Here is a 27,870-nt window from a genome sequence, read left to right on the forward strand (position 1 = left end):
GCCTGTGGGAGGTCCACTGAAGCCGCGGGACCGGCGACCAGCAGAGCGCCCCCCGTTGCGTGCCGCCGTGCTTGGGGTGGCAAAATGGCTAGCGCCGCCCCTGCATGGAAAGCACCACTTTGATTATTCAAACAAATAAAAATGCCAGTGTTTACTATGCAGACAAGTTACATTTGCTGTTCAGACATTTGAAAGTTATGTGCTACTTAAAATTTTTGAACAAGACATTTTAAGTTGTTAGTTCTCCTTTACTGGGGTAGGTAGTAGAGCCAGTACCATGAGAGGAGTAGAACAGGAAGAAGGCAGAATTGAGACCTTTCAAAGTTTTGGCCCAAGCGAGGGGGGATAAGGGCATCATTTGAGCTCCCCGCCTCAGGTGCCAAAATGTTGTGGGCTGGCCCTGAGGCCAGAGCCATTAACTGTTGGCTGACCCACTGTGGCAGAGGGCTGGGGCTCACAGACTCAATTGCTGCCCGGCCTGGGCTGCAGGCTTGGGCCTACTAACTGTTGGCTAATTCCTCCCGGAACTGGGTCGCTCCAGAGGCATTATAGCGAGGGGGCGTGGTCTCCCTCCCAGACAAATGGGGAGAGAGATGTGACTACCTTAAACAGCCCTTAACATATTTGAAGACTATATTATCAGGTTCCCCCTCCCTCAGTTTTCTCTCCTCAAGACTAAATATGCTCAGTTTTTAATCTTTCCTCATAGGTCAGGTTTTCTAAATCTTTTATCTTTTTTTTTTTTTTCTCTCTCCTCCCTGGACTCTCCAATTTGTCTACATCTTTACTGAAGTGGACACAGTACTCCAGCTGAGGTCTCACTTGTGACGAGTAGAGAAAAAAATTACTTTCTGTTATGGAACACTTGGTGTAAAAGAGAGTGTGCACAACTGTCACTTGTGTCACATCAGCTTTTACATTGTAAACTATTGGGGCCAGGGATTGTGCCTTTTTACATGTTTTTGTAAATGGTCTATCACATTTTTGTACTGAAAAACTACTTATTAATAATAATGAATCATAAATGTGCTGCTTTACCAATTCCAGTAGATGTTTGTGCTGATCCAACTTGTTGCGTATAGTTGTAATAGAAATTTTTAATGCCCCAATTTCAGAAATAATTACTTGTTGTGATTGCTACCCCCAAGGCTCTTTCCAGGACCTCTGAAATATAAACTGTGGACTTGGGTCCTCCTGGTTCCTGTAATGGGATGTGCTCAGTGGGTCCTTAGTACTGCACAGAGTCCTGTTGATTTCAATAGGACTTCACAAGGCTGGAATGGTCAAGTGCATGTATCCCTTTGCACGACCAGGGCCTTAGACTCTGCAAAACATACACCCTACTTTTCTGTGTCACTGTCCTGGTGCAGAAAGGAGTTAATCTTATTTGTCCTTGCAACAATCCTGCATGGTTTTATTTGGTCAGGACAGATTGCTTTTATATGGATTAAAAAGAGCGTTGGAGCGTTACAGATTCAGTTTTGCCATAGTGTAGGGATGGAATAAGGGATGGAATAGAGGAAGATTGCAGCTACCCTCTGTTAGTGTCTTGGGCTCTTGTGCAGATGCAGTTCTTTAACAGATATCACACTAGGGCTGAGCTCAGCAATTTTCTGCCCCTTGTTTTTTCATACTTTTAACTTGTAGCCCTCTTCTGCGGTCCTTGTGGGGTGAGGGAGGGGGTCATTTTACGTCTTGGATTAAAAAGACATGCAGCAACCTGCTTCCACTCCCACTAGCTGCCATCTAGCAGCTTCCTGTCAACGGAGCTTGGAAGCAAATTGTTTGTTTTTAAAAAGGGCTTGAGTTAAAAATAAATATATTAGGAAGATTATTTTGAATACTAATGGGCCTCAATGAAGCTGTTAAAGTAGAGTCTTAGAGCATAGGTGCCCCTTCCTGTTACTCCTAGTTTAACGTATATAGATAAATGGGCACACTTCCTGAGTGTTCTTGTGCACAGACCCACATTTTTACATTTATACTCCCTCCCTCCTTTTCTATGTGAAGCAGTTCCCACAGACATTGCAGCTAGGAGAAATGTCACAATACATTATTCCCTGAGGAGATGCAGCTTATCAGTGGTTTGAAGGAGGGACAGATCCCTAAGTCTCCCACATGCAGGAGAGAACCATCTGCCATCCTTGCCTGGTAGGTCTGACCCTACCAGCCTGGTCTGTTAGGTCAAACAGGATTTTGAACATCCAGGGGCTTGCTTCACACCAAATGGTAACCTCTCTGCCTTGCAAAGGGGAATATCTCACACACCACACCATGAAAAGCTTTGGTCAGCTAATGTCTGAGGGGAGACTGTGGTGTTTCTCCTCTTGATTTTTGTATTCAGTGGGATTGTAGTCAAGTGAGGAGGGAAGTATTTGATAAATGCTGTGGAGTTATTCTTTTCACTACTTTGATGGTCTAGATTTCCATGCTTTTCCCTTTTATCCCTGGTTCCTGTCTGTACACCTTCTTTTAATGTCACCCCATCCTTTCCCTTAGTAAAGGGCTAGTTTCTTTTTACTATATGATTCCTTAAATAGAGATCATAAGACCTGTATATACATTCATTCACGAGGACACTAGGGTTATGTCTATAGTACCCCTGGAAGTGAGCCTCCCAGGTCCACAGATGTGTTCACAGAGCTTGCGCTAGCTTGTTAAAAATAGCTGTGTAGATGTTGCTTGAATGCTGTGGCTCAAGCTTTCAAGCTGCACCATCTACACAAGCTGCACTGTTCTTGACATGCTAGTGTAAACTTTGCTAGCACAAGTCCATGGACCTGGGCTGGGAGGCTCGCTCCCAGATGCAGTGTAGACATACTCTAGGTGGGAGGCACTGCACCTTAATGTGTATACTCCAGGAAGGATGAGCTAAAGGTTGAGACCTGGACCAAAGGGCCACTTAGGAAGGAGGGGTAAGTGGACTCTCCCACTCTAGTGTGCTAGGGGTGCTCCAGGATGGAGCTATATATACACACTACATATGAATAGGAATACTAAATTCTTATGGACTTTATTTTTACATATTACAGAAATATACTGTATCATTCATTGCACATATATGTCCCTGTATAAAATCACTCAATGTTTATTAAACTTAATGCAAGTGAACATTTCTTAAAGAAATGGAAACAAATCACTACCCTATCTCTTTAAGCATTTGTGATTATATTATTGCATCATTGCACTCTGCCTTTGGCCTTTTAGACACCGCCCCCACATTGAAACAGCATGGACAACATCATTTTAAATAAGTGTTTTTTACTTCTGAAGTGCTTGTGATTAAGGTCAAGTTTAACTAATATCCTTCATGAGTATAAGAGCCAATATAAGTTAGCCTTGAAAGGCTGTTTTTGTTCAGAGTCTAATTCAGAGTCCTAAAGTGCATTGCACTTGAAATATTGCTATTGTGTCACTGAAGTGTTAAATATTTACAGTATGTTCTCCCCCAAAATCACATCAGTTGCAACAGATGTGTGGCATGCCTCTCCCCTGCCTCCCACTCTTCCCCCACAGCATTGCTCACTCCCTTATGGCTACCTGCACTTGTAACACAGCATAAATCCACAACACCCCTAGCTCTGACACTTTGTTTTTTAACCATATTCAACACATGGATAGGTCCAGCCGTTCAAATTTATTATTACTTGTAATCAAGCTCTTTACAGAAAGGAAACTACAGGGACTCAAGCCACAAACACTTGCTGCCACCACCACAGACATTTGTATTGCACATAGTTGTTTTTTTTAATTATCTCAATTTTTCTTGGCAGTGGCCCCAGACTTTAAGACTCTCTGTCGTCCTTCTGAACCCCAGCCAGGATACATGCTACAGGAGCCAGGCCATAACCATTGAGACAGTAACTCAGAAATGTTAAGCTGTTTCATCAGCACAGATCCTTCACGTGGATGCATACATTTTTTCCCATTTGCAATTATCTTCCTCAGTCCTCTTCTCCAACAGTTGGATCATATGCCCTGAAGTTGTGACAGTATCAACCTTAAATTTTAATTTTCTTACTCTTGTTGATTTTTGTTTCTTACTCTTAGATGTAGAGGGTTTCATGTGTGTTATTCTTCCTGGGGGGGTAGTATCCTGTCCATGTCTGTGTTTAACTCCATTTGACATTAATGGAAGTTATGTCCCTATACTTAAAAATGTCTAAACATTAGAGCTTCTTAAGGTACTCTGTGCACAAACAACTTTCTCTTTCCTCTGTTTGGGTAGGTTTTGTTCGTTTGTTTGTTGTTTTCTTTACATAGAAGTCAGCGTCAGGAAGAGCCTTTATTTTAATTTAATTTTATTGTATTAAGCCAAAAAAACTGGAGTGAAATCTAGATCCCATTGCAGTGAGCAGTAAAACTCCCACTGACTTCAGTGAGCCCAGGATTTTGCACTTGGCATCCCCAGGAATGATAGCAGCAGCAGGCCTTTGCATCCAAATGAGTCTCCTTTGGGTAATGTTTCTACCTTCCCGCTCTTCAAGCAACAAATCAAATCATTACCAAGTGTCTGTCGATGTTCTGATCCCTTTGAGGAAATGGCTGAGGGACAACAAAGCCATAAATTGAAAGGAAAAAAATCTCCTCTTGATCTCTGTATTATGCAGATAGAACAGATAAACTGCAAACTAAAGCTCTCTCACTTGCTTTAACATATTCCCTGCTGCTGATGGACACAGTATGATTTTTTTTTCCTGTATGAGAATGAGCCTTGGGTTCATCTTAGGTTGCTTTCTATGTCTATTTACAAATCTTTTAGGCAACGTTGACCCCTCTGTGATGTCCCGGTCCTTGCATGGGCCTCGAGCTGTTGAGCCATGTCTCCTACCATCCCAGGCAACCCCATCGTACAATTGTATTAAAAAATGTGTCCATCTCTCACTCTCAAAATGAATTACATTGTTTGCCCCCACAACTCCTATTTGGAAAGTGTTCCAGAACCTCACCCCTCTGAAACCTTCTTCTAATTTCCTGCCTGAATTTGTTCATGGCCAATTTATATCCACTTATTCTTGTGCCAACATTGTCCTTTAGCTTAAATAGCTCTTCACGCTCCCAGGTATTGTCCCCTCCCTCCAATGTATATAAAGAGAGTAGGGCTGTCAAGCGATTAAAAAAATTAATCGCGATTAATCACATTGTTAAACAACAATAGAATACCATTTATTTAAATATTTTGGATGTTTTGTACATTTTCAAATATATTGATTTCAATTACAACACAGAATACAAAGTGTACAGTGCTCACTTTATATTTATTTTTATTTGCACTGTAAAAAACTAAAAATAGTATATTTCAATTCACCTAATACAAGTACTGTAGTGCAATCTCTTTATGATGAAAGTTGAACTTACAAATGTAGAATTATGTACAAAAAATAACTGCATTAAAAAATAAAACAATGTAAAACTTTACAACCTACAAGTCAACTCAGTCCTACTTCTTGTTCAGCCAATCGCTCAGACAAATAAATTTGGTTACAATTTGCAGGAGATAATGTTGCCTACATTTTGTTTACAATGTCACCTGAAAGTGAGAACAGGCATTTGCATGGCATTGTTGTAGCTGGCATCACAAGATATTTACGTGCCAGATGCGCAAAAGATTCATATGTCCCTTTATGCTTCAGCCACCATTCCAGAAGACATGCGTCCATGCTGATGATGGGTTCTGCTTGATAATGATCCAAAGCAGAGCAGACCGACGCATGTTCATTTTCATCATCTCAGTCAGATGCCACCAGCAGAAGGTTGATTTTCTTTTTTGGTGGTTCGGGTTCTGTAGTTTCTGCATCAGAGTATTGCTCTTTTAAGACTTCTGAAAACTTGCTCCAAACCTCGTCCCTCTCAGATTTTGGAAGGCACTTCAGATTCTTAAACCTTGGGTTGAGTGCTATATCTATCCTTAGAAATCTCACATTGGTACCTGCTTTGCTTTTTGTCAAATCTGCTGTGAAAGTGTTCTTAAAATGAACATGTGCTGGGTCATCTTCGGAGACTGCTAACATGAAATATATAGAAGAATGTGGATAAAATAGAACAGGAGACATACAATTCTCCCCCCAAGGTCACAAATTTAATTAATGCATTATTTTTTTTAACGGGCATCATCAGCATAGAAGCATGTCCTCTGGAATGGTGGCTGAAGCATGAAGAGGCATATGAATGTTTAGCATATCTGGCACGTAAATACCTTTCAATGCTGGCTACAAAAGTGCTATGCGAACACCTCTTCTCACTTTCAGGTGACATTGTAAATAAGAAGCAGTCAGCAGTATTTCCCATAAATGTAAACAAACTTGTTTGTCTTAGCGATTGGCTGAACAAGAAGTAGGACTTGCAGGTTCTCAAGTTTTACATTGTTTTGTTTTTGAGTGCAGTTATGTAACAAAAAAAAATCTACATTTGTAAGTTACACTTTCAGGACACAGAGATTGCACCACAGTACTTGTATGAGGTGAATTGAAAAGTACTATTTCTTTTATCATGTTTACAGTGCAAATATTTGTAATAAAAATAATAATATAAAGGAAGCACTGTACACTTTGTATTCTGTGTTGTGATAGAAATCAATATATTTGAAAATGTAGAAAATCATCCAAAATATTTAATAAATTTCATTTGGTATTCTATTGTTTAACCATGCGATTAATCGTGATTAATTTTTTTAATCTCAGTTAAATTTTTTGAGTTAATCGTGTAAGTTAACTGTGATTAATTGACAGCCCTATTAGAGAGCAGTCATATTCCCCCTTCATCCTTCTTTTTGCCAGAATAAACAAGCCAACCTCTTCCAATCTCCTTTTGTAAGATAGAATGATCATGGGGAAGGGAGAGCCTATTAGCTCATCGCTGCACCTTTTCCATTTAAATTTATCTTTCTTGAAGAGGGGGAAGATTTCCTGAGACTGGATCCTCAGGGAGCAGGATAGAGAGCAGGTGAAGGACTCTTAAACATCTGTAGTGCTATAGATGCTTATAAACATTCAAGAGTTGGTTTGAAGTAATGGGAGTTCACAATAAATAAATAAAATAAACATAAATGTGACTTCTCAATATATTAATGCTGTATCGAGCACTCAAAGGAAAATGTTAGCTATGTGAGCTCATCCTTATACCATATTTTGATCTACAAAAGTAGAAATTACTGAAGAATGTAGTAAAAAGAACTGTGTGTGTGAATTATATATACACACAAAGAGAGAGAGAGATATCTGGATAGATTTCCATAATAGGACAGATCCTGTAGTCCTCAGTCAGGCAAAAATCCCCACTGAGGTCCATTATTTGGTCTTTACACAATAAACAAGGCTTAAGTGTGTATATACTGCTACTCTGGTTCAATTCTGGCAGCTTCTAAAAAATAGAACATTCTGAGCTCCACTATGGGGCTCATACACTATTTAAAATGATACTACCCTATTCCCGTACATTATCACATTCCCATTGATTTTGTAGCAGATGAGGACACTCCCTAAAGGCTTAATGCAGCAGCCAGTTAACCCTGACCTATTAACATTTTGGAGCAAGCCTCCCAGCCTGAGTGGAGAGATCTAGGCTAGCAGGGCTTGCCCTAGTGCTCTAAAATAGTTATATAGACACTGCTTTGAAGATGTGACTTGGGCTGGTGCTTGGGCTCTGAAGCCACAACTTCAAACAACTACCTTTACAGCACTTTTGAGCACTAACGTGAGCCTTGCTAGCTTGTGTCTGTCGATCTGGGCTGGGAGGCTCTCTCAAAAATGCTGTAAACATACCCTTAGATGGAGCAGGAGAAATATAAAGGCAGCAAGGGGGAGGAGCGGAGGGAGAAATATCTGGGTGTGAGTTGGAGCCCTGCCGACAGATCTGTATGTGGAAACTCTTGACTGTAGTTGCTGCCTTTGTGGTGCAATGGCTGTTTTTGTTCTGCTTAGACTCTTTGTAAGTTCTCATAAAGATGGCCTTGGGAAGAAGTAACCACAACTGACTCACTGGCTGCCTGACTGTTTTATTTTCTTGGGCAGGGAAATCAGTGTACCAGTCCACAGGGAGTTTTACCTAAGTAAGACCTGCTGGATCAGGTCCATAATTGGTTAGTTAGCCTTTTTATTCAATATTATCAGTTTTATCTATCATTTATTGCTGAGTGTTTCCTCTCATTTATTAACCCTCCTTCCTTCCTTTCCTTTATATCTTAACTCCCCTGTTTTTCTTGGTCCCTTCTCTCCTATTTTTTCATTCATTTTATATTTGTTTCCTTTTCTTCATATTTATCCCTTCTTTATTTTAACCTTTCTGCCTTTATTTTCTTTTTTCTTCATCTCTCTCTTTTTTCACATGTACGTATCTGGTATTGAAATCACCAGGAGGCACATTAGGAGGCCGCAGAGCTCACCTTGAACTAGAGAAATAGAAAAAGCTTGCTCATGCTATAAACAGAATGCTAATTTCAATTAATTGATGGAAATGCTTTTCCATGCCTTTAGGTGTACTGCAGATGCAATATTTGCAATGAGGCAAAAGTTTGAAAGAACGATAAATGGAGGGTATAACTGCTATGTAGCATTTATTGATCTTGAGAGAGCTAATGACTTGGTTCCCCGGGAGTTGGTTTTTGGAGTATTGAGATGGATGGGAGGGAGAATGCAAGAAGTAGGGAAGATAGAGGAGCTGAAGTGAGGGTCAAGAGCTAAGGTGGTAATGATACATGGAATTTCAGAGAGTTTTACAGTATTGGTGGGTTTGAGACAAGGCAGTGTGCTGAGTCCATTTCTCATCGTCCTAGTTATGGAGTTAATTAGGAGAACCAAGCTTGTGGGGAGGCAGAGAAAACTCATATATATTGCTGACAATCTGGCCCTTTTGGTTTATAGCAAAGAGAAATTGGTAAATATGGGATCAGACTAGGCATCTGTGTTTGAAGATCATGATTTGGAGGTAAACACAAAGAAATCTGACGTAGGGAAGTTGGAAGAAGAGCTGTTGATTGACATTTCAGGAGAGAAGCTGAAGCAAAAGAAAGAATTTGTGTACTTGGGAAGTACACTTAGTGCCATGGGAGAGAGATCTGGAGAACTGAAAAGAAGAACCCAGTGTGCCTGGGCCTCAGTGAGAAAGGCGGCAGGAGTACTGTGAGACAAGCAGTTAAGTAACAAACTAAAAGGAAAAGTGTATGTCGTGTATGTTTGACCCTGCCTGGTTTGGAAACAGTGGGTCTTACGGATATGGAAAAAGCAAAGAAACGTGCAGTAGAAAATAATATACTGAGGAGATTAGCAGGCAAGCAGAGGGTAGACAGCAACAGAGAGTCATGTGGCACCTTATAGACTAACAGACGTATTGGAGCATAAGCTTTTGTGGGTGAATACCCACTTCGTCAGACACATGGGAGGACAGAGGGTAGACAGAGTGTGCATGGAAGAAATTAGGGGAAAGATGAATTTAGGTCTCTCAGGCTGGAGAACACATGTTTGAGGCAGGCTTAGAAATGTGATAAGAATGGGTGAAGAACGACCATCAAACAAAGCATGGGAGGAAGAGAAGAGCAGGAAAGGATGTGGAAGACCTAGCATACAATGGAAATACTTTGTCAAGAGAACTTTGAAGAGAAAAGGACTAGAACTTCAAGACCTAGGAACCTGTGCTGTGGACTAGAAAAAGTGGCAAAGGATCGTGGGCACCTCCCACCCTGTGAAAACAGGACAGGGAGTCAGAAAGTGAAGTGAAGGAAATGCTTTTCCTGTTGTTAACTTCAGCCAAAGTAGTAAACATTAGGGGCTTTGATTATTTTGCTCTCAATTATACCAGTATCAGTCTGAAGTAAATACATTGGCATTGATGGCGCTTCTATGGTTTGACCCTTAGAGCAAAATCTGGTCCCATAATTCCATGAGAGACAAACATAAAAACAACCCTGCATAAGTAGGCTTGGCAGAACTCATTTTTTTCTATATAATTTCAATGGATAATATTGTTTTGTTTTTAACTTTTTATCAATCTTAAATTTTTACAGTTGCAGGAAATTATGGAGGGTCAGAGAATTATTTAATGACAGTAGATGTTTAGATTAAAAAAGTTAAAGCTTTATAACCCTAAAAACACAAATTGTCAACATCACATGTCAAAATATACAAAATAAATGTCCTTAAATCAAACTGTAAGTTCTCAAGCAGCGTATTTCTTACTTTGCCTTTCTATAAATTTCAGTTATAGATGGAAACATTTTTTTCACGTGTATGTATGGTCAAATTGACATTTACTGATATTTATTGATAAAAATCTAATCCTTCCAAGTATACACACACTGCATATTTTGGTGAAATGTGCAAGATTTGAAACTTGCTGCAGTGACTTAAGTGATTTCCTTGTTCATGGCATGCCATTTAAAATTAATGCTTTCATAATAGCATTAGGTCCAGTGCTCCCTCTCGAGTTGCATGCTGAAGACATCTCTGTATTCTAGCACCCCCTACCTCTCGTAAATAGGGGAGGGGTGATTCAGCAGCCTCTTCTTATGGACCAGTAAGGGGACACTTCTTGAGTGCTGGGATCTGCATGGGCGAAGGTCATAATCTGAAAGAGGAGTAAATGGGGCAGGGCATAAAGCTGTGGAAAGGAGGCATAGAGTCCTTGAAGAGCTCATGGCAGAGAAATAATACAGTTCCAGGTGCTGTGATATTTCTGCAGCCCATCTCCATGGTGTGGCTCTCTTAAGGATCACCTCTATGTTGTGGGAATCTTGCTGGAAGGATCATCATTGACCTAGAGCCAGCGAAGAATCAAGGACCCTCTACTGGGGTGGCCTTGACCTTCTGTTAAGATCCATTTAGGAATCTGAAGAAAATGGGGGGCCCGGCACCAGTGCAAGTGGGCAACAACCCTCCCTTCCCAATGAAAGGATCAGACATGTCTCTGTGAGGTAAAATTTACATAGATGTCCTGCCCTTTTGCTCCCCATGGATATTCCTGCAGGAGACAGGGCCTCTATTAATTTCAAATAATATATCAGACCTCAAGCTACAAAGCCAAATGTTTTCCTCATCAATAATACTTGAATGTCATGAAGAAAACACTTCAAGCCAGAAATTAGAGAAACAACCTGTATTATCATACAAATATGGTTCAATTCATGTATTTATAATCATATGATGATTTCTCAGAGAAACTACAACAATGATCAGAGGCAAATTAACCAGTAAATGCTTTATTGACCATGGTAACATAATACAGGAGAGAGAGGAGACTAATTTGGGCATCCTCTCTTAATGCCTCAAAACCCAATAGCTGTCTTCATCTTCCACGGTCTTTCCTCAAGAGTCTGTCCTTAACACATCCGTCGGTTCTAGTCTATATAAGTTCTTATGCCACACTCATTGACATAGTATCTGAACACCTTCCAGTAGCGTGTTAAGCAACATGTCTAATATCTGATATGTTTGTACTCTTGTCCTCTTCCCCAGGGGAAGAAACATGCAGTGGAGTGCTTTGTTTTGGAATTGTTTAAATAAATATATGTCCATACACAAAAATTGCTGTTTGCTAGAGTACGAGTTTAAAAAACAAACCTTACAGCAGAAGGTGGTGAGGTTTGCAATGGCCCTTATTCCTGTGGGAGTTCATTCCAGAGGCTTGGACCAGCACTTGAGAAAGCGCTGTCTCCTACACAGACAAATTTTACCCTTATTGCAGAGAGTTCAGTTTTGTCAGAGGATGGAAGTTGTCATCCCAGAGCCTTAGTAATCTTTTAGATATCCTAGGGCTCAGGCCATCTCAGTGTCTTAGGAATAAGGACAGAGACCAGAAACCAGACACTCATTTAAAATAAGATCTTGTAATCATTGCCAAAAAATGCTGTAAGAAGGAAATAAGAAAATGCATATGCAAACAGAAGGTAGGAGATTCCTTCTACTTTAATGTAAGAAAAGGTGAGCTAATTTGTGCAGGGCTGATGCTGATGGGCTTGGAAATCATGTCTGTGGCCAGGAGACTGGAGAAACTGGTCTGAAACAGTTCACTGAAATGAGGATATTACTGCTGCACTGCTTCTCAGGTCCATGTCAGGTCGCATTATCTACCCTGTAAGTACCACTCCTTCAACCCAGACTGAATCTGGCTAGATCTAAATCGGACAGTTATATTTTTAAAATGAAAACATATTTATTATGCTTGCACCTAAACATTGGTGTTTGTTATATTTCAGTTAGTAAAGAGAGGGTTTTTTAATGATAAATGTCAATATTTTGAATTTCCTACAATTAGGAGTTATGAGTCTGATCCACAACCCATAAATGCCAATGTGAATCTTTCCATTGACTTTAGTGGGTTTGGGATCAGAGCCTGAAAATGCACTGTGCTGCACCAACCTCAGCCTTCTCGTAGTGGTTGCATAGTTGCAATAGTTAAACTAGATTAAATGAGAGGTCTTAGTATGAGGAGAGAGGATCAGACTGCTGGCCAGCTGAAATGGGAGAAGGCAATCTACTGGTCAAATTCATACTTCTCAATCACATGATCTGTATTCAGCCAATTTCTAGCTGCATGTCAAGGAATGGCTGTTATTGATTCAAGGAGCCTTCTTCCTTTTGCCACTGGTCTCATCTTTAACACATGATAAATACTGTCTCTACTAAAAATATCTGAAGCTACTTGTTTTGGTATGGGAAGACCAGCATCAGTAGATCAATGGTTCTTATTTGTTCCACACTGTGACTCCATGCTACAACAGAAGAAAGTTTCAATGCCCTTCACCCTCCCACCCCCACTATCTACCCATAAAGAAACGGAGGGTGGCTGTGACACCCTGGACCTGTTTGTGATACCCAGGTTGAGAATTCATGTAACAGAGAATGAGAATTAATGTTCCACGGTCAATTACACCAGATAATGATTTTCATAAATTTTCCCAATCACTAGTAAAAAGTTATGTAACTCCTGTTCTGCATCTGCTTTCAAGTCATGCTTACAGACACCATGAGAATAGGTCAAAAAACAAATCAATAAGAGTCTCATTATAAGGCAGGTAAGCCAGTGAAGTGAAAGGCAGATCAAAGATTTAATTGCTGCCTATTAAATATATTGGAGGGGAATATAAATGAGTTTTAGCAGAGCATGATAAGAGGATCTGGTTTTGTTCCAAATAAAATTCTTTTTTATCTATCAAATTGGCAAATACATAGTCAATTTCTTTCTGATTTTTCTGATATAGGGTAACATCTAGATCTGCAATAGTTTTGAATAGTATACAGATTTAATGAATAAAACTTCTTAAATCTAATCAACGACCAATGTGCATCTACAATTTAGGTAGGCAAGCATTATTAGTTGGCATTTGTAGAACTGCGGAGATTTTCAGAATCCTATGTATTTCCTTTCTAGCTGTGATTACAAAATTATGACATCTGGAATGACGTCAGATGTAAATACTTCAAATGAAAAAAAATCAGAAATAGATTAGAAAATCAGACAGATCTACAAAATAGTTATATTTTGAAGGCCTCTGTCCCTCCCTGTTTGTTTTACATTACGGGACTCTTAAAGAGATCTCTCTTCCCACTGAATAATATCAGTCTTGAATTTCTAATAATTAGAGAGTTGTGGTGGTTGCATTCAAAGGTGTAACAATTGGAAGTAACTTTGGATTGCCTATTTTTTATGAAATTACACGTTGATTTTAAAACTCGATCCTGTACCAATGGAGCTACACAAATTTACATAGCTTACAATCTGACTTGCTATATTTTTTGTAACAATTGACAATTCTTTATAGCTGAATGATCTTTGTTCTTTTACTCACATGTGTTTCTTTAGCTTTCATTTTAGTTTTTATTTTTAAAAGATCTATTTCCGACTGCAAAGAGCTACTGAAATGCCTAAAAGCACAAGAATTTCAAATTCACTTTTATTTCTAGTTCTGTTCTCTTTTATCCTTGTAGGATAAATACTTTAAGCCTTTGATCATTGATCCTGATAACCCAGAGAGATACTCGCAGGTGCTTGTGGACCCCAACAAACTATACAATGTGGTGAAAAAAGCACGAGAGCAGAAATCCCACCAGGAAGTTAGCCTGTTGAATGGACTCATAGATCTCGTGTTCAGCACTCAGGAGCTAGCAGTAGCCCGCGGGCTGGGGCTGAAAGGGAAGGATAAAGAAGAAAAGGCCCTCAACAGAGTAAAAGTATCAGCCTGTGAAGGTAAATATTATTTTTAAAAGACCAAATGATTAATTTGATGTAGAAACAGGTCTTAACCAAAACAATGGAGCCTGAATACCCTGCCACTGGAGGTAAGGAACTCCCATTCTTGGCTGGAGCTACTCCTGATTTATGCTGGTGCAAATGGAAGGAGACGCAGGCCCACACTTTCTAACTGAAGTGATCAATTTGTGTCTTCTGGCATGTCTAAAAGAGCACAGATTTGTTAATAAATAATGTAACTTCCACTGAGCTGCACAGATCTTGTTGAGTTGAAATTTCTAGCAATGGTTTTCAGCTTTTTCTCACTTTTACTAGCTTCTCCACTTCTTTCAGGGAACAGTCTCTCATTTTATCTCCCATTGCTAGTACCTCTTAGGGTATGTCTACACTATGGGATTATTCCGATTTTACAGAAACCGTTTTTTTAAAACAGATTGTATAAAGTCGAGTGCACGCGGCAACACTAAGCACATTAATTTGGTGGTGTGCGTCCATGTACCGAGGCTAGCGTCGATTTTCGGAGTGTTGCACTGTGGGTAGCTATCCCATAACTATCCCATTGTTCCCGCAGTCTCCCCCACCCATTGGAATTCTGAGTTGAGATCACAATGCATGATGGAGCAAAAACAGTGTCGCGGGTGATTCTGGGTAAATGTCATCACTCAATCCTTCCTCCGCGAAAGCAACGGCAGACAATCATTTCACACCCTTTTTCTCTGGATTGCCCTGACAGACGCCATAGCATGATAACCATGGAGCCTGTTTAGCCTTTTTTCACTGTCATTGTATGTGTACTGGATGCTGCTGACAGACGCGGTACTGCAGTGCTACACAGCAGCATCCCCTTGCCTTTGTAAGGTAGCAGAGACGGTTACCAGCCCTATTGCACCATCTGCTGCTTTGGAAATTGCCAATGACGGTTACCAATCATATTGTACCGTCTGCTGCTGTCATGGGTGCTCCTGGCTGGCCTCGCTGAGGTCGGCCGGGGGCGCATGGACAAAAATGGGAATGACTTCCCAGGTCATTCTCTTCTTTATGTTTTGTCTAAAAATAGAGTCAGTCCTGCCTAGAATATGGGGCAAGTCTACTAGAGAACCAGAAAGCACAGCCGCTCCAGGTCAGAGCCCCAGATATCCCGCAGAAATGATGAGCTGCATGCCATTCTAGGAGGTACCCCTGCAACAACCCCACCCGTTGCTTCCCTCCTCCCACACCCCTCCTGGGCTACCATGGCAGTGTCCCCACATTTGTGTGATGAAGTAATAAAGAATGCAGGAATAAGAAACACTGACTTTTTAGTGAGATAAAATGAGGAGGAGGCAGCCTCCAGCTGCTATGATATTCCAGGCAGGACATCTCCATTACTCATTAAAAGGTGTGGGGGAGAAGAGCACAGCCTCCCGCTGCTATGATAGTCCAGAATCTCCATTAGACATGAAAGGGGGTGGGGAGAGGAGCTCAGCCTCCAGCTGCTATGATGAGGATGGTTACCAGCCCTATTGCACCATCTGCCAGGACTGAATCTCCAGGACACAAAGCTTAAAGAAGGGAATGACCGGGAGTCATTCCCATTTTTGCCCAGGCGCCCCCAGCCGACCTCACCAAGGCCAGCCAGGAGCACTCACAGGATGATGACGAGGACGGCTATCAGTCATATTGTACCGTACCGTCTGCCACCGGGAAGGGGAGGGGAGAGGATGCTGCTGTTTAGCGCTGCAGCACCCTGTCTACCAGCAGCATCCAGTAGACATACGGTGACATTGAAAAGAGGCGAGAAACGATTTTTTTCCCTTGGGGGTGGTAAATTTACTACATATTCCCTGAACCACTGGCGACAATGTTTTTGACCCTTCAGGCATTGGGAGCTTAGCCAAGAATGCAAATGTTTTTCGGAGACTGCAGGAACTGTGGGATAGCTCGAGTCCTCAGTCCCCCTTCCCTCCCTCCATGAGCGTCCATTTGATTCTTTGGCTTTCCATTATGCTTGTCACACAGCACTGTGTTGAGTCCCTGCTGTGGCCTCTATCTATCATAGCCTGGAGATTTTTTCAAATGCTTTGGCATTTCGTCTTCTGTAACGGAGTTCTAATAGAACAGATTTGTCTCCCCATACAGCGATCAGATCCAGTATCTCCCATACGGTCCATGCTGGAGCTCTTTTTGGATTTGGGACTGCATGGCCACCCGTGCTGATCAGCACTCCACGCTGGGCAAACAGGAAATGAAATTCAAAAGTTCGCAGGGCTTTTCTTGTCTATCTGGCCAGTGCATCCGAGTTCAGATCACTTTCCAGAGCGGTCACAATGGTGCACTGTGGGATACCGCCCGGAGGCCAATACCGTTGAATTGTGGCCACACTAACCCTAATCCGACATGGCAATACCGATTTCAGCGCTACTCCCCTCGTCGGGGAGGAGTATAGAAATCGGTTTAAAGAGCCCTTTATATCGATATAAAGGGCTTCGTTGTGTGGACGGGTGCGGGGTTAAATCGGTTTAACGCTGCTAAATTCGGTATAAACGCGTAGTGTAGACCAGGCCTTAGTCTTTGTGTCTCTGTTTCTTTAATCCTCCCTTTAATTCACATTCCCAGCTACTATTTTCCGAGTCTGTTCTCTCACTCCCTCAGCTTTCTGGCTCACTAGCCCCTACACTCTTTATATACTTAAACTTCAACACCATTGTTTGTTATGTCCACACCCTCCTTCTTCTGCTCCTCCTCCTCAAGTAGATTAAAATTGTACATCTTGGATTACCTCATGGAACCGGAATAAATATTTAGAAAACAGGCACAGTGACTCCTCTAATCTATGTATTTTAAAAGTTCCAAAACCATTCAGCAGTATCTCTGCACCTAGCTGAGATCTGATCACATGGCATTAATGCACCTCCAAATGCAGCAGAAAGGATTTACCCTTTTGATCATTATGAATTATGTACAGAACTGATCTGTTTCATACATGGCACAAAAGAACTAGCTCAACCCAGTCCATTCATACCTATGCTTCTGATGCTGTTCCTCGTGTGCTGATGTTTGTAACAGGGTGATCTGCACCTTTAAGGGCCTGTTTAGTGATAGAGACCCTTTTAACAACAGGTGTTTGAGCCTGGGTGAAGGGATTATTGGACTGAGCTGGAAGGGACCAGGTGACTGCTATAAAGAGTTGAAAGAGCTCAGTTGAAGGGTGTCTGCAATGGGGAAAGTCTCTGAGCCCCTGCAGCTTGGTTTCGTCGGGGGATGATTGTTTTATTACCTTGATTGATTTTGTGTTTTGATATTAAACTGTCCCCTGAAGAAAGGGCCTAAACAGACTCTTAATGTGGTGTTTAATGCTTCCTGGGCAGGGGAGACAGGCCAGAAGCTTACAATGTCATTGCACGCTCTTTTCTGGTCTACGCTGGCCTTAAATTCTTAAAATTTTCCACTGTTTGCTACCGCCAGTTCAGCTCTCCAAACTGGAGCAACAGCATGAATGCTAGTGTAGGGAAATGTTGGCTACCAGTGTGCTAACCACAAGGTCATCTAGACCTGCTCTGAGCTAGTTAGCACACAGCTCAGGGGCTTCAGACATTTTTATCCATGCAGGCGCAGAAGGCAGCTAAATGTTACCATCTGCTCTCTGGCACTGAGTTTGCTGAGGGACCCAGAAACCAGACACCTGTGTAGAATAAGTTCTTGTAATTAATCATTGCCAAACAATGTTGTAAGAAGGATGTGAGTAAATTCAAATGAGCAGAAGTAAAGCTGGAATAACACACGCAGGGCTGAGACTGATGGACTTGGGAAATCCTGGCTGTGGCCAATAGACTGGAGAAACTGGTCTGTAGCGGTTCACAAAAGTGCTGATATTACTGCTGCACTGCCTCTGATGTCAGTGTCAATTTGAACTACCTACCAGGCAAGCACCAATCAGTCAACTGAGACCAAACCTTGGGTTAGGTCTAAACTGCATAGTTAACTTTTCCTAAACTGCTCCATTTTTCATTCATGAATTTGGGTTCCTGCTTTGTTATGGCCATAACAATTCCTGCCACTTAATGTCCTGTCCACCCTTATTTATATACACATGCCTCATATCTGCAGTGTAACCAGGGGGGGAAGTAACTTAAAGGACTTACCAGTACTCCGGAGTCCTGAGCAGGGGGCGTGGCCTCCACTGGAAGAGGTGTGGCCTTAACCAGAAGACGCAGGGCCTTTAACTTTCCAGGGCCCTTTAAATCAAGATTTAAAGGCCCTGGGACTCCGACTGCAGCTGGGAGCCCTGAGGCCTTTGAATCACCCCCGGAGCTCCCAGCTGCAGAGGCGGCTGGGAGCCCCGTAGCTCAGGGGTGATTTAAAGGGCCCAGGACTCCTGCCACTACCACAGTGGAGCTCTGGGCCCTTTAAATCACCATGGGAGCCTTGCCGCACTACCCCAGGGCTCCAGCGGCAGGGCTCAGGTGGTGCTTTAAAGGGCCCAGGGCTCCCTACAGGGGCTGGAGCCCCTGGCCCTTTAAAGCATTGCCTGAGCCCTGCCACTTCTACCCCAGGGCTCTGGCAGCAAGGCTCAGGAGGCGATTTAAAGGGTCCGGGGCTCCAGCTGCTGCGGGGAGCCCCAGGCCCTTTACATCACCAGCCGGTTTGGTCCGGCGCGGCATACTGGCTCTTGCTAATACGCCATACCAGGCGGTACCGGCTTACTTTCACCTCTGAGTGTAACACATTTTCCAGAAGTAAAAGTTTCTTGTACAACTTTTCTAGTGATATGCCTGATATCCAAGCTTGCTTACTATGCAGAAGCCCATCCCTGTTCAGGGCACCATGTAAGCATATGTTTAACTTTAAGCACATTGACTTCAGTGAGACTTAAGCATATACTTCAAGTTAAGTATTGATTTAGTTGCTAAATTCTTTTCTGAATCTTAGCCATAGATAATACTGTACATTTAAAGTCAATTACACTTCTACTTAGATTTTGTAAAAGTATGGTGAAACAAATTATTCAGTGTGACTTCCTGAGATTTTATTATGAATGTGTCTTATAAAATGTCTAGGACATTAATCAAATCAATTATACATTTTAAAATATATGACTCTATTTCACCTTTACATATGTAAATAGCTTTTAATTGAAGCTCCTTCTTATAGCAAGCAGCAATAAATCTGAGTGGGAATATAACCAGAAACTGAAATAAAAATATAGAATTTTAATTTTAATACAGCAGGTGATCCTGTTGCCCAGGATAGTAAGTGACTCAGGAGAGGAAGTCACTAACAGAGCAGTGAGTTTATTTAGAGCCAGTTTCCTTCTCTGTGGTGTTTGGTTTGGTTTGGAAGAGACTTGATACTGCCATAATTTAAGCTTCATTCCATAAACACAGCCTTGGCTTTCACTCTGCTTCACTCTTTCCTTACTTCACATTTTCCGGGCATTTCCTGCCAAGCTACGTTTACTCTTTTTCATAGCAGATTATTGCCAGCTATCTCCTGGTTTCCCTCACACTAAGTCCCTTTAGGCACCATCACAGTTCTTTTGAGTGACTTCCCTTTGAACTGTGAAAGAGCAGCACAGAAATTCCCAAGTTCTGGGAACTGGTAGTCTGGCAGCACCTTGTTCATGTCATAAATCGGGCTGACAGATCACTAAATATTATTTGATATGGCCTGAATTGAAATGCAGATTGACATTGGAAAAGCCCTTTTTCTTTTTATCCCTCAGAACTTTCACGATTTTCTTTTCCTGTCCAAAGATTTGGCTGGTGAATTTTCATTGGTTGTAGAAAGTTGAAATGTTACTCTTCATTGTAAATTAATTTAATTTATAATACTCTGTCTGTGTACACACAGTGGCTGATTTGAAAAGGGTTGTGTTCTGCTCCATCCTAACATTTGAACTAAGCAGAAAGCATGAGCAAAGGGGAAGGGGATTTAGTTTCTCACTAACAGTGTGTCCCCCATCTTGAAAAAAAGTGTAATATAAAGCCACAAGCTATTAAAGATGTATACTGCATATGCATATTTAATAATTCATTGTATAGTCTGCCTGGGTGAACTATAAATCATATAATTATAGAAATGAAATAGACAAGATTAACTGGGCCAAAATTTTGAAAGGTAGAAGATGTGGCATGGCTGGTTGAAAAGGCTGCCAAATCAGTGGCCACTGGGGTTCTCTGGATTATGGAGCCTCCCAGGGTTGCCCACTGAAGAGTGTCCATTCATGGCCCAGGCACATGAGACTTCCATCTGAAGCCAAGGCTTGTATACACAGCCTTGCAGTGTGGGCAGGGGGTTGCACTGTAACTGCCCATGTAGACCCTGATAGCGTGAACTAAAAGGTACCTAGTTGACGGTAACATAGTCCTGTTTCAAATAGGACTAGCTACCTATTTCACGTTTACATCATTCACAGACTATATATATGCAAACTAGAAACCTGTTACTTTGGCTAGCAGGGTCTGCACGGGTCAGTTACAGTGCAACACCGTAGTATGCTTTGCAATTCACATCCCCATGGTCGGCACTGCAGGGCCCTGTAGACAAGTCCTGAGAATTGACATGATCTCAATGTAGTGATCTTGAATTTGCTGAGTTGCCTCTCAAGCCTGCTGGGGTACCTCAGACTGGGCTCCTGTCACCAAGTAATAGATCAGAGTTGCTGTGGAACTTGACCAATGAGAATGAACAAATTGATGTTGAGAGCTACACATTCAATTCTGCTGCTGCGGTGGGATGTCCTCCATTATCAAACTCTTTTGCTGTCTGTTACAATGCTCGGCTTCAGGTCCCTGTCAGTCCTGCTACCTATGACACCTCAGGATATGGAGAAGTTGCATGCAATGGGAAAAAAAAGAGAATCCTATTAGCCTCTAATGCCTCGAGTGTATAACTCACACATTTGTCCAGCAACTCCACATGTCAGAAATCCAGTAGTATAGTTAACTTTATGAAACCACTTCTGGCTCTGTGCTGGCTAAAAATGGCAAACAGAAGGTTGGTTATGAAGCAAATCTTGGGTCTAAGCTTGGAAAATTTTCCAAAATAATTGGGTTGTCAAAAGTTCAATAAAAAACCTTTTCCTTGCTCTGTGTGTGCTCTGTGTGTGCGTGTGTGCATGTGTGTGCGTGTGTGTGTGTGTGTTAACAGATATGATCATTTGTGGCATTGTGGAAGTCCATGTTTGCAAATGCTGCCAAGTGATGATAAAATGGCAATATTACTGTTTGTGTAAACATAGCACTTATGAAAGTCAGGACTTAATAGCATTGACTAAAGCAGGCTTAAGGTGGGTAAAGCAAAGCTTTGTCCTGCAAAGCTCCACCAAAGCACCTCAGTCCTGCTGTGCAGCACAACTGCTATTCTTGTCTAAGTTGGGCATCTCTGGAGCAAAAGCTGCTGATTCCAGTTTTGCAGACTTTTTGGGGAGAAGGCCAGCACACTGATTTACACTCCTCATGGCATAAGATAAAATGTGAATCTAGATCAAAAGAGGTGAATGGCTAGTGCACTAATTAACTGTGCAAGCTGGTACTTGTTGATTTAGAAAGTGACTTTTTGACAAACAATATGGGCCAAATCCTGGAAGGCCTTAGTCCTTATTCAGACAAAGCTCCCATTGAAGTCTATTCGTGTTCCCATCTAAGTGCCTGATCCAAAACCATGAAATCACTGGAGTCTTTCCATTGATTTTATTGAACTTTGGATCAGGCCCTAAGAGAGTCTTCTGTGATTTCACACACCCTAGATTTCACTTTGTGAAATTTCTATAAAATAGCTATTTTTGCACTGAAAGCCTGAAGGCAGTAGGCATTCTGTCTGATGACTGTGTAAAAACTGAGGAAGGCCTTCATGGTTTGTGCCATTATCACTAGCTTTGTGTCTTCCAAACTTTCTCCCACTTATTTGTGGTGAAAATGAATGGGAGAAGTGTTGGAGAGCACTGCAGTGAGACATAGCCCCACTGAACAATCAAGTCACTAATATGCTCTACAGGATTATGTGGTGCTATCCACTCAACAATTAAAGACCAGATTGTTTACTATATACAAAAAGACTTTATCCTTTTAACCAATTTGTTTGTCAGAGCTTTCTCTTTCAGCAGCGGAGTACTAACAGATTCAGTAAGGTGCTCTCTCAAGTATTAACAGTAGTGACACATTTATGCAGCTGTAATTAAGGCTGAGTTGAAGTTTCTAAAATGCATCCCTTGAGAATCCTTATGACTCAGACTTAGTGCATTTTCCTCTGGTCTAAAGTTAGGCATTCAAGGTCTCAACTTGGAACACTTTTATTTTTGCTTTCCTAAGAGTACGGAAAATTTGGTCCAGCCATTTTAAAATTATAGTTGCGAAAAAAATAAAATAAATAGAGCTACTGCGTTAGATTGGGATGTTTTCATGTACTCGAACCCAGCTTCCATTTAAAGAAAGAAATGTTGGCGAGCTGCAAGTCCATAATAAGTTGGTATTTTGGAGAAAGGAAATTTAAAATGGGCCTTTGAAGAACATTTAAATACATATTTACTCCTGAATCCAAAGTGGCTCAGGAGAAGGAACTATTCTAGTTTGTTGGATAGTGCTACGGGTTTACAGCTGCCTGGAATATATGTTTACCTGACGGAATGTTCTGGTCTCTTCAAAAAATAATTGATAGTGTAGGCTTGGGTTTACTTATATAAAGGAAAATATACTCACAATATATTTTAACTAACCTGAAAAAGCAAAGTCCTTAATCCTTACTTTTCTTGTTGAGGGGGTCTTGCCATGCTACAGTGTGAGTTAATGCAAGGACAGTGAATGAGAGTTTATAAATGAGTGGTAAGAACTGGAATTATAATCATTAGAAAAAGAGAAAAACAAAAGGGGACATGACAGATGTTTTGAAATATTGAAGGTCAAAGAGAATATAGGTGCCAAAAACCTTTCCAAAAGTAATGGGTTGAAAACCAAGACATGAAACGAAGAAAAAATCAAAAAGGAAGGGAGTTTATATTTCCAGACTTTGTCCAAAACCCACTGAAGTCAATGGGAGTCTTTTCCACTGTCTTCAGTGGCCTCTGCATCAATCTCTCTCTGGACAACAGATAATTAGGTCCTGATTCAGCAAAGCTCTTAAGCGAATGATTAACTCCTATTGAGGTAAATGTGATTTAAGCATCTGTTTAAAATTAAGCACAAGTTTATGAGCTCTGCTGAATTGGAGCCTTAAATGCTAAATGCAGGCAGATTAGATTCATGGCGTTTCCACTTCAGGAAAAGTCTTACATCTTTACATTCTAGTCTACTCCAGAAAAATTACCTATTGCTGCCAATGGGTGTTAAACCACATGAAGCAGAAACCATTGTTAACTGCAAGCATAGATGGGGATAGATCATGCTCAACACCATTACAAAAAACTGGGATTAAAAATTAATCTGTGCAGGTGTCTTTTAAATAAATGGAATTTAATTTCCAAATTACGTTAGGTATGGCCAGGTGAAAATTGTGAAACATTAAAGGGCAAGACTATACAGATAGCAAAGACTCCTATATTAAACTATTAAAGTTATGTATAAGCACCTAAATCAGTTATGTATAAGCACCTAATTTTTTTCAAAAGTGCTGAGAGAACAGAAGCTCCTACTGAAGTCAAATAGAATGGCTAGGTACTTGGCATTTTTGAAAATCAGGCCACCAATTTAGGTGCCTACATATTGCTTTGAGAGCTTAACTTTACATGATCATTTTTGAAAGTCTTATCTAGAAGCTGTAATCATGAACACCTTCAAACAAGTTAGACAAATCATTTTTATGGTCGGATAACTCCATTGAAGCCATTTATATATTAGATTAACATATTTCTGATTTCCAGCAGTCTAGGCTGGATCACAATCGGGCCATTAGGATCCAACATTACCTTTTGATGTTAGCACGGATTTCCTCCTGCAAGGAGAGCTGTTATACACCAACACGTCAAAGGGTGGGAGCTCAAGATGGGAGGCAGGGGGAACTTTGGAAAAAGAAAATGCTAGATGGATAGGCAATTAGCCTAGATGTTTGAGTTCTTCAACCCCAAACTGGGATCGTAGCACATGCAAGCCTTTGCTTCCAATTTTCTGGTTTGTCAGTTTGATATAGCACTAATGTTATTTGGACCACGCTCTTTAATAAACTATAAATCTGTGAACATAGGTGAAGTCCTAAAGCACAGTGTTTTCGGTTCTTATCTATTACAGCACATTTGCTGAATTTTACTCCTTCCAGCTCCAGTGGCTCAAAAAGAAAACAGGAAAGCATTCCTTGTTTCAATAATATATGGTAAAATGGGCTGAAACTATGATATTTGTGAGACATGGGAGCATACATCTTAGATTGCTATTATTATCCAATGCTGGGATCATAGTCCTGGAACATATGCTTAAAATATTGCTAATCCCCTCGTGAATATAATGTCAGTAGAAATGTGGTAATCTGTTGAAACAAATCTACACAGAACATTATGGTATAATTGAAGTTGTTTAATTGCCTCTTATATCCTTTAACTGATCCCTCGAAACACTGTTATTAGTATTTAATGTAACATTTCTGTAATAAAAAAAGATGAATTTATTGGGTGAGAGGACAATCTTCCCTTTCTTGAAATAAACTGGCAGATGGCAATATGAAATAAAGTACCTCAAGCCAGCTTTTACTATACCTGCACATAAACTGACTTACTCTGAGACATTAAAAATGTGTTACTTTGGAACATTTACAGTCTGTTGAAGGATCTGCTCCTCCTTCAGTTCCACAGTGATACAGATGCTCTGCAACTCTAATATATTGTATTGACCTCCAATGAAAAAGGGTGGTGGTAAAGAGAATGCACCTCCTCATGTTAAGATACATTAAAATGTTTAGTAAGTATGAGAAGGCAAAGTGGGAGTTCCTCACATCACTCTGGGTGGTGTCTTTTATACATGCTGAGAAAGAGCTGTGACGCTATTATGTAAATACATATAGCGTCTGCATTGTGATGCACATGGGATAAACTGCAGAGCCACGGGATAAATTATCATGCACATTTCAACCATCTGACCTAGCCTCTGCCCAACAATCCATTTCCTTGGCATTTATTCTAGCATTCCAGCCCTCTGAGCAGCTTCAAACAGCATCCTGCTGGAGACCTATTTCCTCTTCCTCCAAATGTGGAATTTCACCCCTCCCCTCAGATTACACCTGCCCAAACCCCAGGGTGGACAAGAGTCAGTCCTGACTCAGTAACTGTTTTTCACTACAGAAAAAAAAATCTTGACTGCTTTAAAATCCATTATTTCAAACCATAAAGGGAGGAAAACAGGAGATTTAGGCCCATAGAAATTCTCCATTTGCCATTGGCACCCAGCACTCCCCTCTAGCCTTGAGATGGCCCAAACATTGGACTTTAAAGTTCTGACCACCCCTCTTTTTTTTTAGAGCTACGTTAAGAGCTTTTGTGGTTCCCTTTGAGCCGTGCACAGTTAGACTGATAGGTGAGGCCCTGAACTGCAAATACTGACACATAACCTTAACTTAATCTGAGTGAGTAGTTCCACTGAAGTCAATGGGACTACTCAGGTGCTCAGTGCATGACACCTACCCTGGCCTCAGAGCCCAGGTTCTAGCCCAAGTGTCTACACTGCAATTTTATTGCCCTGCCGTTCTAGACCCATGACCCCAAGTCAGCTGACTCAGGCCAGCTGCATCCATGCCCTGAGTCTTTTATTGCAGTGTAGACATATCCTGTGATTCTAATTGTTCGCATCCAGCCTTGTCGGCAAAGGGATACAAGAAATAATCTTAACTTTTAACTTTCTCTCAAATATCCTTCAAATAATATTTTGGTAATAGATGTGGCACACAGATTGTATGATGGTGTTGTGTGGAAGTTTTATAAGCACTCATTTGGGATGAACTGTGTAATTCAGTTGTGGCTTCACTTCTTGTGAGTAATGTGGACATTGGTCATGCCGATAAAACCTTTACATCGCCATGTGTACTCTATGCATGTGTGAATATTCTTCTAAGTAAATTTTGGATCCTCAAATGATAGATTATATAAAAGTCAATGATCATTGCTAGATCCTCATCACTAGGGGGAGGGATAGCTCAGTGGTTTGAGCATTGGGCTGTTAAACCCAGCATTGTAAATTCAGTTCTTGAGGGGGCCACTTAGGGATCTGGGGCAAAATCAGTACTTGGTCCTGCTAGTGAAGGCAGGGGGCTGGACACAATGACCTTTCAAGGTCCCTTCCAGTTCTAGGAGATATGATATCTCTATCTATTTATTTAGTATTTTAGCAGGTGGTCCTATTTGAATGCTACAGTTTCCTATGATTTCATCAAAACTCCAAAGCATGGCCAAAATATTTAGGTAAATTCAAAAAGATTCACTGCCTCATACATTTATTCATTCATATAAAATAATACTAATAGTTATCCTTACTGCATGGTAAATGTTATCAATGGGTATATTCAACTAGACTGCCCAAAATTACTTACCAAAACAACAAATCGTTTAGAATCCAGTGCAACTGCTTTAGTGCTTGCTTATAGTACTGAGTGGCAGATGTTGTAATATGCTTGTTTCCAGCAGATTTTGAGGCGAGTTAGAGTACTCAGGAAACAGATGTTAATTGGGTAAAGTTCCATTATAGTACTAATTATTATTGCAAGTTCTTTTCACTCTCACTCTTTTTACTTATTGACTTCCGAGATCATCTCTCTCCTTTTCTGTGACAGCTTTTTTAAGACAAACATGCACTGCAGAAGGCTGGAAAGAGCTGAGCCAGGTTGAATTCCGAAGAAAATTCACAGCAAAGATTTGCAATGCCCGGCGGGATCTGAAAAACTCCATACAAAAATCCTCTTGAAAACACCCTACCTCTGAGGTCTATGGGACTTTGATATGTAACTCCAGATAATCTAATGAGGATCCTCTGACTGCATTTTCACATGACATGTTAAGAAACTTGGTACTTCTGCTGAATAACTTGAAAAAGTCAATTATGAAACAATCTAAGGGATTTTTGGGCCATGAGTCTGTCTCAACGAAACTAACCATATCATTCTGCATATAGAGTGCCTCAAGCATGGATATGAATGAGGAAACTATGCATTAGAGAGAGCGGGTTTTTTTTTACTACCTGCTGTTACATTTATTTTTAAAGTGGTGTTGGGATAGTAAATTTGAACAAAAGCATTGTGTTTCTTTAGCTAGTTATTGTCATCCTTTACAATGTGTTCTCTGTTGTGTCTGAGGATAACTTTGCATGATAGGGTGCCTTGTTCTTAGCACTTTGAGTGTTGGGGTTTTGCTCTGCAGTCCTGCAGCCTGTATATATTGCTCATGAAACTCGACTGTAACTGCAGACACCAATTACATGCTAGAAATCATCACCTGAGAAAATGAGTGATTAAAAATAAAATCTCTGTGATAAACTTTACTGGTGAATGAGTAATATAAGTGAGTGCATGAAAATGGAGCTCTCCTGGAAAGGCTGTGCAAAATGCACCTCATGAGCTAATTATGCACAAAATGGCATTTATGAACATGGATTGTTCAACAGAAAATGGAACACTTGGCCACAACAAGTGGAAAGGTGAATGCTCAAGTCAAATCTAAGAAGAAATGGCATAATGAAGTAACTGTTTGATAAAAGTTCTGCATTGTTTTAAGTTGTACATTCCCCAGCCGGGAATCTTAACCCAGAC

At 40.9% G+C, this 27,870-nt stretch overlaps 1 protein-coding gene across 1 annotated transcript in view; it reads left to right on the forward strand.

The window, feature by feature from the left end:
* The window catches only part of LOC120398359, a 92,419-nt gene extending 64,817 nt beyond the window's left edge, over window positions 1–27,602 (forward strand). The window contains exons 4-5 of the mRNA XM_039525723.1: window positions 13,917–14,175; window positions 26,899–27,602. Coding sequence (XP_039381657.1) covers window positions 13,917–14,175; window positions 26,899–27,029 — 390 coding nt within the window. The 3' untranslated portion in view covers window positions 27,030–27,602. The remainder of the gene's footprint in view (window positions 1–13,916; window positions 14,176–26,898) is intronic.
* Window positions 27,603–27,870: the final 268 nt, after the last annotated feature.

This window comes from Mauremys reevesii, linkage group 2, assembly GCF_016161935.1.
Source record: "Mauremys reevesii isolate NIE-2019 linkage group 2, ASM1616193v1, whole genome shotgun sequence".
NCBI classification, from domain to species: domain Eukaryota; kingdom Metazoa; phylum Chordata; order Testudines; family Geoemydidae; genus Mauremys; species Mauremys reevesii.